General features: G+C 42.9%; 1 protein-coding gene across 5 annotated transcripts in view; it reads left to right on the forward strand.

The window, feature by feature from the left end:
- LOC122618209 (contactin-associated protein-like 2) overlaps window positions 1–15,211 on the forward strand; it is a 61,242-nt gene that overhangs the window by 22,581 nt on the left and 23,450 nt on the right. For all 5 annotated transcript variants that reach the window (XM_043794455.1, XM_043794456.1, XM_043794454.1 and 2 more), the window contains exons 7-14: window positions 259–789; window positions 898–1,094; window positions 4,811–5,143; window positions 5,204–5,736; window positions 8,529–8,743; window positions 8,989–9,388; window positions 14,367–14,614; window positions 14,751–15,206. In XM_043794455.1, the coding sequence (XP_043650390.1) occupies window positions 259–789; window positions 898–1,094; window positions 4,811–5,143; window positions 5,204–5,736; window positions 8,529–8,743; window positions 8,989–9,388; window positions 14,367–14,614; window positions 14,751–15,206 (2,913 nt within the window). The remainder of the gene's footprint in view (window positions 1–258; window positions 790–897; window positions 1,095–4,810; window positions 5,144–5,203; window positions 5,737–8,528; window positions 8,744–8,988; window positions 9,389–14,366; window positions 14,615–14,750; window positions 15,207–15,211) is intronic.

Raw genomic sequence — 15,211 nt, forward strand, 5'->3', positions numbered from 1 at the left:
AACAAATAAAGTTTAGTTTTTATAAGTTAGCTTTAGTATTGTATTTATTTATTATTATATTTATTCTTGTTAAAGAGCATCCTTGAGAAATAAAAAATCAAGTAATTGGCACGCTTAAACCATAAAACCAATTTATATCATTCAATAACTATTAAATGGATTTTAATGGCTAAAAAAAAGTTGTATACAAATATTTCAGTGTTCTTTAGGAATACAATGGCATTATTTATTCAATAACCGCAACAATTTTTTCCTCAGCGGCCACCATAATCACATTACGCGGTGCCAGCTATGTGTCCTACAGGATATACGACTGGAAGGATCGAGTGCACTCCTCCACCAGGCGTATAAGTCTGATGTTCCGTACGAACTTCGACGATTCAGCGCTATTCTACGCCAGTGGCGAGTCACTCAAGCATCAGTATATAGCGGCATCCATTAAGAACCAGTCGGTGCACGTGGAAATGGACTTTGGTGACAATGTGATGAGCACCGTGCTCACCGACGACCTGACCCGCGGCTATTGGCACAATCTGACGATACTGCATGAACAGCGAACGGTCAGCATTATCCTGGATCAACAGCAAAAGGTCCTGGAGCTGCCGGCCACGGCCAGTGGGAATATGCTCTTCGATCCGGAGATATATTTCGGCGGTGGACCAGAGCTGCACAAGAAGAAGGGCCTGGCGTCCCATAACAATTTCGTGGGCAGCCTGAAGTATGTCTACTACAATGACATCTCCATTCTGTACGAACTGCAGCGGGGCAATCCCAAGGTGCACTATCACGGTGAGTGGCGAGCAATTTAATATCGAGTGTGTAGCGATTTGCTTTCGACATATTTGGCATACTCACTTACGTACCCGATGTACAATCTCATCTCGTTTTCTGGGTCAGGCGTGCTGGAGGCGGAGTTTGTCGAGAACGAAGTGAATGTCATACCCATCACCTATCCCTTTGCGACATCACACATTTGGTGGCCCATAAATCACGCCGAGGAATTTAATATTAAATTCGATTTCCGCAGCAGTCGGCCGGGCGCGGTGCTGGCCTACAGTGACGTAACGACCAGTGCCGGAAATGGCTTTTGGGAGGTAAGTGTGAGCATTCAAGCAATCGCCGAGGCATTGTGCACCGAAAGAAAAGGGGGCTTAAAAAAGGTATCTTATCATAAGATTTTAGAAGATGCAGATATTGAAAACATAATATTGAAATATCTTAACTATCCGCTGTCATTTTATATTTATGTTCATAAATTGTGCACTTTTCCCCAGTGCTCTTAGTGCACATGCACATACGTTCATTCCTTGAGCTTTTGAGCCACACACACACACACAGACACTCATTACGCAGAGCCACAGGCACGCACACACAGACAACAGCCGGACGCTGGCAGTGAGAGACGTGCTGCTTAAGACGACTTAGCAGAGCGAATGAGCCGTCGACTGAGAGAATGAAATGCAAATCAAATGTGCATGTGGTTGTGCCAACTGCTACTGTGTGTGTGTGTGTGTGTTTGCTTCTGCAACTTGCATTGCGATGGCTTGCGTGCCAGCCCAAAAACACCCGCATACACAACCGCACATACACACACATCCGCATTTGGCAGGATTCGCAGGCATGCCTGCATATGTGTGCATGCATATGTGTGCATGCAGTGTAGCATACATTGTGGGGTTATGGAAAATGTACCCAAAAATACGGACTGCCATTGGGGAAATGCGGAAAATGCAATTAAATTTAAGCGGTGCTGAGTGAAACTCGACTCCGGCTAATGCAATGAAAAGTCAAATGAGCTTACTGTTTTGTAATTGTTTGGCATTATTCATTCGTCGGTAGCCCAAAGCGATTGTGTGCTGCTGCAGGGACAGCAATTCTTAACTATCTTTTATCTGCTCAGACGATAAGCTTCTGTCAGAGGAAAATATCTCATCTAGACTAGCTTAACGTATAGATATAAGCAAACTTTAATAATAATTAATCTATAATTCTTATGAATAAACGGAAACATTGAAGAAGAAACTCGTAACAACGACATTAACCATGATGGCACAACAAACGTTTCATTTATCTTTTCTATAACATTTCGTGGCCGGCCATTTATTTGAAATAACAATTTTTATAGATTTATGTCAGGAGCGTCGTACAACAATTGAAAGCAAGTTAAATGCGTCCATGAAATACCAATTTATAACCAGACAAGCAGAGAGCGATACTGGGCCAAACAGATTGAGGTCCGGCATAAAAGTGCGTTGTAATCGATCACAAAAACAATTCAACAGTTTAATGCTGCCACTGGGGCAACAATGCTGCCCCCAAAGACCCAACTTAATCCCACACACTGTCCTGCCTCTGAGTGGATGTTCATATGGATGTCAGAGGCATTTATCTGCATTTAAGCAAACAAACAAATAAACCTTGTCTTGGCCTGTCCAAGAAGAACGTTTATTTGGTTACTTGGTTATTTGGGCAATGTTCGTAGAACATTTTATCGTACGTAAAGGGAATATGCATGTGTTCCGGCCGTATTTATTTGCATTTTATTGTTGATTTTGTTCCTTTTGATTGCAAGTCGCACTGCCCCATCAAAAATAAACCCACAATGTCACTGCAGAGACTCTGACTTATTGGCATTGCAATAAAATTGATGTTGCTGTAATGCCAATGAATATTTATGCAGCAGGCCATTCAATTTTGCATCGACTGACTCTACGGCTTATTTGCCATTTGACGATTTATGCGCACCCAAATTAATACTAAATTGATTGTGTCAGGCTTAATAATATGGCTCTGTTTATACTTTTTATTTCGCGAATTATTCAAATGCTGCCTGTCAACTTGATAGTACACACAATTCGTGTAAAAATAATAGGTCTAGGAATTAAAATGGTATTTCATTGGTGTCTTTGCGTAATGTGTTATGCCACAATGTGTATTGATTTGTACTCTTACGCACATTTCCGAAGTTAATTCCTATTTATTATAGATTTTAATAAGTTTTCGCTGTTATCTGATGCATTTTCGCACTTAAAGCTATTAGGCTGCCCGCAGCTTTATAGTATCGCCATATTTTATCTGCATATGTGCAGCTCGAAAAACGCATCAGTTACGAGCTTTATTTATTTACTATTTACCCCGGCGTAGGCCACAAAATTGCCACCTGCGTGTTGCGTATGAAGCTCAACAAACTAATAAATTGCCAACAGTATTTTCGACCCCTCTGTCACTCATTCGATTCGAGTAGCGAAAAAAAAAAACCAAAAACCCAAATAGAACCCTTCCATTGAGGAGACCAAACAAGTGCATGCTACATGGAATGTCATGTCACAGGCTGCATTGGATGGTTCGGTTTTATGGAAAGGGGGAGGGGTGTGACATAAAAACTATGCGCCCGCACAAATCGCGAATCGCGAATCACAAATCAAAAATCGAATTTATTGACAGCGCGCAAATGGGCGAAATTGGCAAACAAAACAACAAAAATCACGCTGGCAACGGAGGAATAAAAATCATTTGAAATATTGTCACAGAGTGCGACGAATGTGTTTGCCTTTAAACATAACGCTCTGACAAAAATCTAATGAAATATGCAATAAAATTTGAGTGTTTGCCATTTTGCATAAGCGGCGCAAAAGCGCAAAACACAATGAGCATAGATAAATACGGACTATACACACCACACACACTATGCACACACACACACACTCAGCAGCTTGTTGGTACTTTTATTTATAGGGATATGTACAAATTGCAACTGTGCTGAGCTGCGTTGCATCATCAGCGGCACCAACAAGTTCATGAAATTTCAATAAATATTTTTTGCCATTTCCCAAAATAATAGACTGCAGTTAGCAAACGGGGAAAATATTTATATATGCACATATATGGCTATCAAATTAGTAGGATTATGGCAAACCGTTTTGTAGATAGATAAATAGCTTACGGCAAGGTTAGCTGCCCGATTTGTTTGTCCATAAAATTTGTAACTTTCAGCGCTTATCTGGCTGACCTCTAAACTCCATTGGCGTTTCGTTTATCAGCAATCAGATAGTTAGTGAATTGCAGGGGTATTTATTTAGAATTTAAAGGTTTCTATATGTGCTTTCATTTGGAACTAGTTCCTAAAAACAGCATCCTAGCCAAGCTCACATTCCTGCGATGGCAGTAGTAATTATTGCTGCATACGACACCAAGAAAAGCGCAATTTGGTTACTATGGTCGAGCGAATGATAAAGAGCCGTGTATAAATACCATTCCGAATCCGCTACAAAATCCCCTTTCCATTTCTGCAAATTAATGGGCTGCAATTTCAACAACTACTCTCCCCCAACCCCCCTTCCCAACGGACGCCATCGAACTGGCCGATTGATTCGGCAAATGGCAAACTCAACGTGGCCACGTGGCGTATGCGTAATATGATTTAAGCGAAGCTAATGCACAAAGGCATTTAAATTGAAATGTGTGTTGTGCATGGCCAAAGCGGGCTTTTTCAATGCGGTTGTGCGCCGTCCAGCATTTCAGGCATTTTCGCAATTTTGATTTATTTCCACGTACACACACACATTCAAATCTCCTAATGCTAACAGAATTTTGTATTTTTCTCTCCCCCCTTTACATGCGTCGATGTCGCTGACAAAAACTAATATTTGGCAACACGCTAATGCGCGGCTTCGCGTTTTGTTCGTGTCTCTACGTGCAACTTCCGTCGGCGGCAACAATGGCTCCGCTCTTGCTACAAAAAAAATAAAATTGCAACTCCACCGGAAATGTGCGACTAACGGAAATTGCAAAATCGCCGTCCATCCATTAGATACGTCTGACGTCGGACAAACTAAGTTTCGATCTGGTGCCCGATGTCAACAACAACATAACCCACTCGACCACCATTAAAATCAATAGGGCCACCTCCTGGCACAGCGTGGAGCTGGACTATAAGCTGGGCGAGATTCGCTTCACGGTGGACTATCGCCACACTCTCAGCCAGATGTACGGCTTAACCTTCAACATCGGCGACAAGCTGATCATTGGCAGTAGTTTAAAGTCGGCAGCCATGGGCTTGGTGGGCTGTATACGGGATATAGAAATCAATGGGCATTTGATCGAACCCCGACATGTGGTCAAAACGGAACGAGTTGTGGGAGAGGTAATATAGATTTTATAATATAGAAACTCTACGATTTATCCTTTAATATTTATTTCTAAGGTTGCCCTGGACAACTGCAACTACATAGATCCCTGCAAAAGACCCAATACCTGTGAGCACGGCGGCAAGTGCTTTGTAAAAGACGATCGAGTCACCTGCGATTGCAAACACACTGGTTATATCGGCAAGAATTGTCACTTTACCAAATACAGAAAGACCTGCGAGGAGCTGGCACTCCTGGGTTTCACCAAATCGGATGTCTATCTCATCGATATCGATGGCAATGGTGTTTTCCCACCCGCCCATGTCAAGTGCGACTTCCAGAGCCTGGAGAATGCCACCAAAACGATTGTGGAGCACAATCTGCCCAGTCAAGTGGATGTGCGATCCGCCAGGGAATCGGACTTCAGCTTCAACATCAGATATAGGGAATTTTCACCCCACATGCTGCAGGAACTCATCTCGCATTCACTGTACTGCACTCAGTACATCAAGTACGACTGCTACCGGGCTCAGTTGGAGCTGCACTCGGCCACCTGGTTCACATCCTCGGCCAAGAATCTCACCGTCGACTTCCTGGGCAATGTCAAGAGGTAAGAGTTGGTAACACACCCAGTCCCGAAGCTGGGTGTTTGTGATTTACGTGCTGGGCCACGTCACCGCAAACAAGACCAAAGTGGATGAGGGCAAAGGGCTCATGGCACTGTGGATCATAGGCTAGGAAAATATAAACAGAATTTTATTTTAGTTTTTTTAATCACCTAATAAGTTATACAAAAGTATGTAATAGGGGATTTTATTATAATTCTTCTTATTTTGTTTAAGGGATTTTACTTATTGTCTAAAGCCAAGTTGTGTATGCTTTAAAATCCCTTCTTCGACATCCCACTAGTCGAAACTAAGACTAAGACTACAAGCTTGTGGATGATTTTGGTCCACCGCTCGCCACACAATTAATGTTGCAGTCTATTTGCTTAACTTGTTGTTGCACCCAAGATCATCATCGTATACCAAACCCAACCCAATCCAACCCACCCAGCTTTCCTCCGATTCCCCGTGCAATTATGTGTGCGTTCTGAGCCAGTGGACAATATAGCACGTGCGGTAATCCAACAATATAAATCCAAAATTTTGGGGGTTGGGTAAATGCTTGCCCTTTGTGTCGGCGTTTCAATGGTAAACGAAACTTAAATTAATTGCTCGCACATGCATAATACAAATGGCAGGCAGGCAGCCAGGCACATTCGCCTAATGCTATCTGACATACTCGTACTTACCCATCACGCACAGATGCTGTGTTCTATTTTCCGGGCAAAACTGACTGCAACTTCACTTCACTTTCAAAAGGCATCGATACTCGTATGTGTAGTGCTCTACAATCATCAGTTGTGTGTGTGTCTGTGTGTGGTTTCACTTCGGTGCCATCTGTCCTGTTTAATTTGTCATGGACTTCGGCCCACTGAACTGACCAAGATCTAGTGTGTGCTTAGCTCTTGAAATTTGCCTTCTTTTTCGACCCTCATCGGCCTTTTGCTTCAAAGTTATATCGGCCGCATTTGTTGCCATGCATTCGAGCATACAATTTTATGGTGCCGAAAGCTTGGGCAGCATAACCGGCTACCAAATGCCGTTTATCCAAGGTAAACTGCTAACGAAACCCTTAAAAAAGCCAAACGAACCGAAGGGAATCAGCGGCATGTGGAGAAGAATGCGGCAAAATTGCAAAAGTGCAAAACAAAAGGCCGGAGCTTGGTATTTATGTCAGGCAAATATGTTTCCGCCCCAGCGCTAATAAGGTTTATGACCAAGTCCTGGCACATCTCTTCCCGGTCCCTCTGTCCCATCCAAATTTTTTGTGTGCTCAGCCACCATATTGTCGAACAACTCTTTCGTCATGCCTCTTATTTTTATACTTTGCAGAAGGGTATATTCCTTTCAATATATTTGTATTGCAAATAATGTTGCAAGACCAGAATATGAATGCAATTCCCGGCGAGCACTAAAAGCGAACTAAAGAACTAAAGAACTAAAAGCGTATTTATAAGCCTTACATAATGAAGAAAACCTATTTTTGTTCAGATCAATAAAATAACTGAATTATTTTCCAAATATTATATAGCTGGTACTCCTAAGTCGATTGATCAGCTTACCCATTCATATGTTCCATTCATTTTCAGCTCGCCGAAAGTTGGCCCGTGTAATTTTTCCTGCTAAGGCAGACCTTTTTAAAACAAATGGCTTTGAGCACACAAATTTAGTCTTTACGCCTAATTTCGCTGCAAAACCTCGTCTTATGACTTCAGTTTTTGTGAAGGTCGGCCCTGTTTGAACCCTTTTGACAATACATCATGCGCAGCCAAGTAGGCAACATCTGGGGGCAGCAATTTCCAGTCGCTTGTTGCTGCCACTCGGTTTTTTGTATCTTTTGCTGCTTTCGGCCTGCGTCACTAATTTCCGCTTTCAGTAAATCAATTCGAAAACCTTAACAGCTCCGACTTTGGTTTCATTTTCATTTTTTTTTTGCCTGGCACTTGTTTGTTTGTTTGCCGCCATGAATGAATGGCGTTCTGGTTGGCTACGACCGAAAAACGAAACACACACAGTCTGGTCTGGGTCAAGAAAAAATGGGTTAACTTCTAGCTAAAGTCTCCGGATGTGTGCATGTGCTGGCCCAAACCATTTGGCCATCCATCATTGGCTCGTAGTTTGGTCTTTACTCATTCAAAATTTGACAGCATCGTTTGTTTGTTGGCTTGTGTGCCGCTGTGCCGGCTTCGTTGCGGATCTTGCAACACGGATGCGGAAACGGAAGCGGCACATGCAGGCCCAAACCGCAGCAAGTACAAACAGCAGATGGAGGAGGAGTGCCATTTGGGAAAGGATAGGAATTTTCGCTTCACACGATACTCTTGCAATGAAAAATCCCAAAACTGGGTTATAGAACACTGATTTGTTGTACAAAACAAAGCATATCCGCTAAATCTCTACAGTTAAGTCCACCGTACTTCATTTTGAACTCCAAACTTTGAACTTTGCACAATATCTGCTTCAATTTTCTTAAATAAACTCCCTTTAGCCCCCTTGATAATTGAAATTGATAGCTCCCTAATTGCCTTGTCACTGATACATCCTCAAATTGGCTGATACCCAACGAATATTTCTGCATAAATGCCGCACCGAAAAGCCAAAAAAAAAAAACGGGAGGTGCGGTGGCGGATGTAGCCCAGTCGGTCACTCAACGGGCTCGTCAAACAGCCGGCAGATCTGCGACCCAAATGTATGCAAATGTATGCGAACTTTTTCTAATACCTTTCACCTTTTTTCCAAACTTTTCCGTTCCCCAAAAAAAAACAATAAAATCCAAACGAAACCAACTCTTCTGCAGAGGCGCCTGCCCGTGCTCCGTGAACAAGACGTGCGTGGACCCGAATCAATCATGCAACTGCGATGTGAAGGAGAACAAATGGAATTCGGATGAGGGCTACTACCAGGATCCGCAGAGCCTGGGCATCACAAATATGTACTTCCTGCAGCAGAAGGATATGGACGACGAGGCCCAGGGTCGCATTACTCTGGGTCCCCTGGAGTGCGTGGAAACAAGTGAGTAAATCTAATTTGCTAAGAAAAAAATTATTCAAAAATGAAATACATCAGTAGGGAAAAATATATCACTACATCATCATAATCATTAAATCATCAAAGCTCATATATAATTTTGTAACAGTTCCAAGACATGTGAGGATATTTTTCCATGCTTCCACTGATTGTGTTGGCATTCGATATAGCTATTTACTGCATCTGCCATTAGCCACTAGTTAATGACTGCACCCCCCGTTTGCCCGCAGATACACAGAAGTACGTGGTCACCTTCACCACATCGCAGTCGTACATCGAGGTGCCCGGCTGGCGGAAGGGCGACATCGCCTTCTCGTTCCGCACCACCGGCGAGAAGGCCATCCTGCTGTTCCAGCCACCCATCCGGCCGCACTATCCCTCGTTCATGGTGGCACTGACCGGCGATGACCAGCTCACGTTCACCTTCACCCTGAGCACGGGCACCACCCGCGAGCTGGTCATTAACTCGCACCGCCGGCTGAACGGCGGCGAGTGGCATAAAATATGGATCGACTACAACCAGTATCATGTGCGCTTCATGATAAACACCGATTACCAGATGCTCGATTTGCTGCCCGAGGAGGAGTTCGGCCCGTTCGAGGGCAGCATGTACATCGGGGGCGCCACATTGTGAGTATCTCCCAGGGCGTCGTGTTGCGCTTCACACTGTGCAACGCAAGTTATTTGTATATTTATTATATTTTTTAAAAGATTATTCCTATAACAGCTTTTAACGTTATTTACTATGTATATCATTAACATCCTGCGTTGGTAATTGCATTTGATATAATATAGTTTTCACTGCTCTTTGAGACAATTACGTCTACGCCAGTTGACACACCTTTAAAACCAGTTTCTAAACATTATTTTAAGGTTTCCTAACAATCTTTTTTTTGTTGCCAACCAGTGTAATCAGACATTTCTTTTTATGGCTGCCTGCATTGGTGGCACATGTAATGCGAATCGGCGGGTAAAAGCTCTATTCTGCCACTCCTGGACAGCAAAATGCTGCTCCTCTTCTACTGCTCCTGCTGGCAGTTGCGGTTTGTGCAATTTATTGCGGCAATTACGTTTTAATTATAAACGCGCGACTAACTGCCGAGCAGGACTAACAATGTCCGTCCTTGGAAATGCACCCAAAGGAATCCGTCGATTTTGTGCCCTGCGGGTGGCAAATGCCACGGCTGGGCGACCGACACACTTCGATTGATAATCGGAGCATCCCACTTATGAGTTAATTACAGACTGGATTGATGAAAGTCGTTTGCAACGCTCAATGGGACAACCGATATCTTGGGGCGTTAGGATCGTAATTTGCGTGTTTCACTTTATTGTATTTAATTCACTTGAAGCCTAAAGTCTCTTCTTTATAACATTCATTGTAATCCATTACAATTAATCATTAATTCAGCCAAACGAGAATTTTAGTTACAAGATTTGGATTTTAGTATTACAGATTTTTCGGCCAAACAAGAATACTTTTAGTTGCAAGACTTGGATTTTAGTATTACAGATTATTCAGCCGAACGAGAATACTTTTAGTTGCAAGACTTGGATTTTAGTATTACAGATTATTTTTAAAAGGGTGCAGAAAAGCAAGTAGAATTTATTAACTTCGTCGGCTTAAGATTATAGGCATTAAAAAGGATGGGAAAACGCCCACATTTTAAGTGCTCAACTGAGAGATATGAAAACACTATTCCACATTTTAATTTCACATTTTTAGCTGCCATTTACTTTGCATTCACTGTAATGGCCTTTGGCTTAAACAACTTGATCAAACGAGCAATTTGTATGCATAAACCGCTTGCCTGTTTCACTCTCACATCTCGGGCAACACAATCCTTCGGGGGTCGAAAAGAATTGCCATAATTAAATTAACTTTTGCGCTGAAAACTCATACCAAAGTCATTATCAATAATCAAGCCACGGCGTCAAAAGGGGGGCAATATGTATATGTATGGAATGTGGCTCTTTCACAATTTTTCTTTCAGTCCATGCCCCTCGGAAGTTAGCGCACTTAAAACGCGCTTATTCTTGATTGGCATAATTTATAAAGTTTTTTCCCTGTTGCCATGGAGCAAGGACCACCGGATGTGGATGTTCGAGCTCATGAGATAGCTGGAGCGATGGTAAAAAGCTTTTGAGGGGTCTTTTGAGTACCGTGCCCACATGTGCAGCACTTTTTATTTAATTATTGGAAATGTGTAAAAATCAAATTGAATTGTATATTAACTACATATATGTGGCCATGTTGCAATGTGGCACTGTTGCAGAGAAAATCTGTACTCATTGGCACTTAACCCCGAAAAGTGCCGTACACCCCAGCCACTCATAAAATTTCGATGAGCGGTAGACACGCAGAGTAATTAACGTTAAAGTGCATCCCCCCAGTTACGATGTTACGATCCGCTTTCACTGAGCCGATTCATTCAATTTATTTATCACGGCAAAGAAAGAAAGCTCTGTAAAACATACGAGTAATATGGAAAATGCAATATTGATGCACTTTACCCCCAACGTTGAGGCATCCTGCGCGCATCCCGACGAACAGAGGCGCATGTGGAGTGTAAGGTTGCACGTAAGCCAATAAGCGGAATCAGCTGCGAATCGGCTGTGGCACATAAATAAAGGAGTTAATCATCATATTGATAGAGACATGGCGAGACTTAAGTGAGACGAATGCCAAATTTGTGGAGTGTGTGTGTGGTGTTAACCCATTAGGAAGTTTGGAGTAGCTTAAAAATGCATGCCACGCCACGAAGTGTTATTTTCACTAGCTGTTCCATTGGGTTAACAAACAAACAGCAAATAAAGTTTAACTTTGGTTTTTTATTCGAGAGTTGAGCATATCCAGCTTCAGTTTCAGTAAAGAGTTAGCTTGTACTTGTTCGTAGCCCTTAAATCATCTCAAATAAAGTTCAATTATGTTTCCTCACGAAACTAATATCTTCATATGCAGAACTCGTTCTTAGCACGTTAATCCCTACTTTTTCCTGCTGACCCAATCCAATTTAAAGTCACTTTAACCGAACCAAAGCCTTATTTGTCCCGTGTTTTTAAAGTTGTTCACCCATAATCAATGGAGAAACTTTTCGAAATATGCTGCAAACACTTTGGGCAACTTTAGCGCCATTCAGTTAATGGGTTAAGCAGTGCTTTTCGCACAGCTTAAAATGCCGCGAAGGATGCATGGAAATTTATGCAAAGTTTGGTTGTGGCAAGGGAAAATTGGCAAAAATTACAATGGCCGATGCTGCTAATGATTGTTGTAATCGGTTTTTGCATGCGGGTCGACCGCGATCCTCCAATCGATGTGTTGTGTTGTTTAGGAAACAGCAGCTGCTGTTCGTCCTGCCAGTCGTCCTGCTGTTCGTCCTGGAAACAGCAGCAGGCACTCGGATGTCCGTCTCATCATTTGCATGACCATCGATTACCAGCGCGCCACATGAACGGGGTCCACCGCACATGCCAATGGGGAAAACACGGGTGACTGGCGTGCCAAATATGCGAATTACTTGCAGAGCAGCAGGAAACAGGACGACGGCAATGGCATGTCCTTGGGTATATATGAAATCGGGCCACAGATAGTGGATAAATACATATATATGGAGGAGGGGTTGGGGGCCGGCCATGAATGAATGAAAAGTGCTTAATTGCTTGTGACGGCGTTAAATAAATTCTTAATTGCTTCGCACTTTGCGCGTTTGCAACGTTAATAGGATTTCCGTCGCCTGCATGTCGCCAGGATATGCACATCGCCAGCTCCTCCGGTTGCTCCGGCAGCTACTGCTACTCCTCCTCATCGAAAAAAACTTCTTTCCTTTGCGTTTTATTGCCGTTAATTTCCGTGGAATTTACTTTTTACACAGCCCGTTTTTGGCCAGCCGCCGCACAAATCCTTTTAGCCAAGTGTCATCCAGGCCAGAAGCAGCCGGCGGCACATCATTTGCAAGGCAAAGCGCTAAATTTCATTTTGCATACGCGTGTGTCACGCGTGTCCACCCACGCGTCCTCGTTACAAAGTTGGAACACTTGGAGAAATGAATACTACTTAAATGGCTCAATAACAATAAAAAAGCCATCGATATGGAGTCATTCAGCTAAAAATTTAAAAGGAATAAAACAAGAGATATCGAATAGAGTTTTGGCATTCGAGTGTTTAGTAAGGTACATTTATATTCCATCCCAATTGTTCGCAGTGCACTTGCATATGTATGCAAGCCTGCGTGTCTCTGGCTGTTGACGTATAAAAAAAATTAAAAATGCATTTGTGACGTGCTCGCAAAAAGAAATGCAGCACACGTTGCAAAAACTAATGACTTAATAGCTCGCTCGCTTGTGGCAAGGACATCTCCACGAAGCTAAATGTGGGTAAAGTGCACTCGGTAAATGCAAATGCCAAATTTGGACCTACTCACTGGCCGATTATGGCCAATTCGGTTGATGGCTCCGGCGACAAGTTAAGCGTTTAAATACCGATTACGCAACGCTGGCCAAACAATTACACGGAAAAGCGGAAAGAAAGTGAAAAGAAATTGTAATAAGTTCAAGAAAAGTCGCACGGCAAACCCCAAAAATCGAGTTGGGATACTTTCTTTTTTTTTTGGAGGGGGGAACAAGAATTTTAATTTCACTTTCTGACAACACTTGGGATGGATTCTCTTGCCGCCTGGTGGCGCCTCAGAGGATCAGGGAAAGGAGAAGAGTGTGTGGGTGGAATGTCTCGAAATGAAATTTACATAATTTAGAAAGACATTTGAGCAACTTTCTTTTGCCGCTGTACGCGTATAAACAAGACATTTCCGCCACTTTAATTTTCAAAAGCTTACACTTGAGATTTTATTGGCCAATTCATTGTTGGCCATGGCGAGCAAGGGAAAAAGGGCCAAAAGGGCGAAACAGAGGCTAAAAGTGCAGGAGAAAAACTTGCGAAAAAATGCGAATAAAGAGGGAATCGCTGTGAAGAGATTGCAACTGAAAGAAAGCAGTTAAAGTTAGCTGCTAAGAACTTGAGTTGCTCTTTTGTAACTTTAAATTTTAAAACTTTGTGCCAGCTGTATTCATATTTTATAGTATAAAGGAGCTACCCAAAATACTTTACCATTTTACATCTTATTTATTTTATTTATTTTTAATTTTATTTTATACTAACTTTTTAAAGCAAAATATATATATGTGCTCTTTTTTCGCTGATCAGCCAAGCTGTGTCATAAAATTATATACCCTATAAAGATGAAGTAGATAGTGGAAAACTTTTGCCGCAGCTGTCCGCTCGATTCGCCTTCCACTTTTTATAGAGGGTGTCGCTTCGATTTTCATCTGGGCAAGTTTAAAACTCAAAGACGTCGCATACGATTGAGCGGCTTGCAATTTATTTGCATAAAGTCAGTGAGGGAAGTCACTGGGCAAGTATAGGGAATCGAGGATGCAGGATCCAGGCGGCAGGACGTGATCTCCGATGATGTTCAATGTTGGTCTGGGGGGGGAGTGGGAGCACTGCAGCTGGTGCGGCTTATGTCAAAGTGGCCAAGTTATTGAATAGTTACGACAAGTCATAATATAAAATAATCCCCAGCTGACTTTCTCCACTTTTTTCCCCTCACAGCGACCTGCTGAAGAAGCTGTCAGTTAAGGCCGGCCTTATTGGCTGCTTCCGTGGGTTGGTGGTCAACGGCGAGATTCTCGACATCTACAGCTACATGTCGGTGCATCTGTCGGAGATTATCAAGGACTGCAAGCCATCCTGCGTCCCATCGCCCTGTCGCAATGGCGCCCAGTGCAAGGAGCTGTGGAGCAGCTTTAAGTGCGTTTGCAACAATCCGTGGGCACACATCGGCGAATTCTGCGAGACAAGTGAGTGAATATCTCTTTTTCCCTCCAATAAAATATTGAGAACCTTTCATTCTGAAGTATATTAACTGCTCAAACTTGATGTAAAGTAATGCAATCATTCAGTTCAATCATTAGTTATATGTTCCTTTCTTTGCAGACATCAACGAAAAGGCTCTCACATTTATCAACCGGGAATCCTTTCTGATGCGAAATTATCTGAGTGTGGGTGCCACACCCGTTATCCTAATGCACGGCATAAATGGCGAACGGGATGTCCTGAAGGGAATCCTTAACCAAGATCTACTGATCAATCTACGAACCTACGACACGAATGCCCTGGTGCTCTATGCCAACGATCATTACAACAACTTTGTGCACCTGTACATTAGTCTCAACAGGGAGATTGTTTTCCTTTACAACTACGGCGATGAAATTGTGAATCTCACGCTGCTGGACGACACCCTAATGGCGTCCTTAAAAAGCATTCAAGTGGCCATCGTGCGCGGCGAACAGGAAACCAGGATGCATGTGAACGAGCGCAGTGTGAGCATCGATAGGGGAACGCTGCTCCTGGATGAGTACGCCAACAAGCCGTGGAGTAATCCCGAAAAAGGTAAG

This window comes from Drosophila teissieri, chromosome 3L, assembly GCF_016746235.2.
Source record: "Drosophila teissieri strain GT53w chromosome 3L, Prin_Dtei_1.1, whole genome shotgun sequence".
Classification (NCBI taxonomy): domain Eukaryota; kingdom Metazoa; phylum Arthropoda; class Insecta; order Diptera; family Drosophilidae; genus Drosophila; species Drosophila teissieri.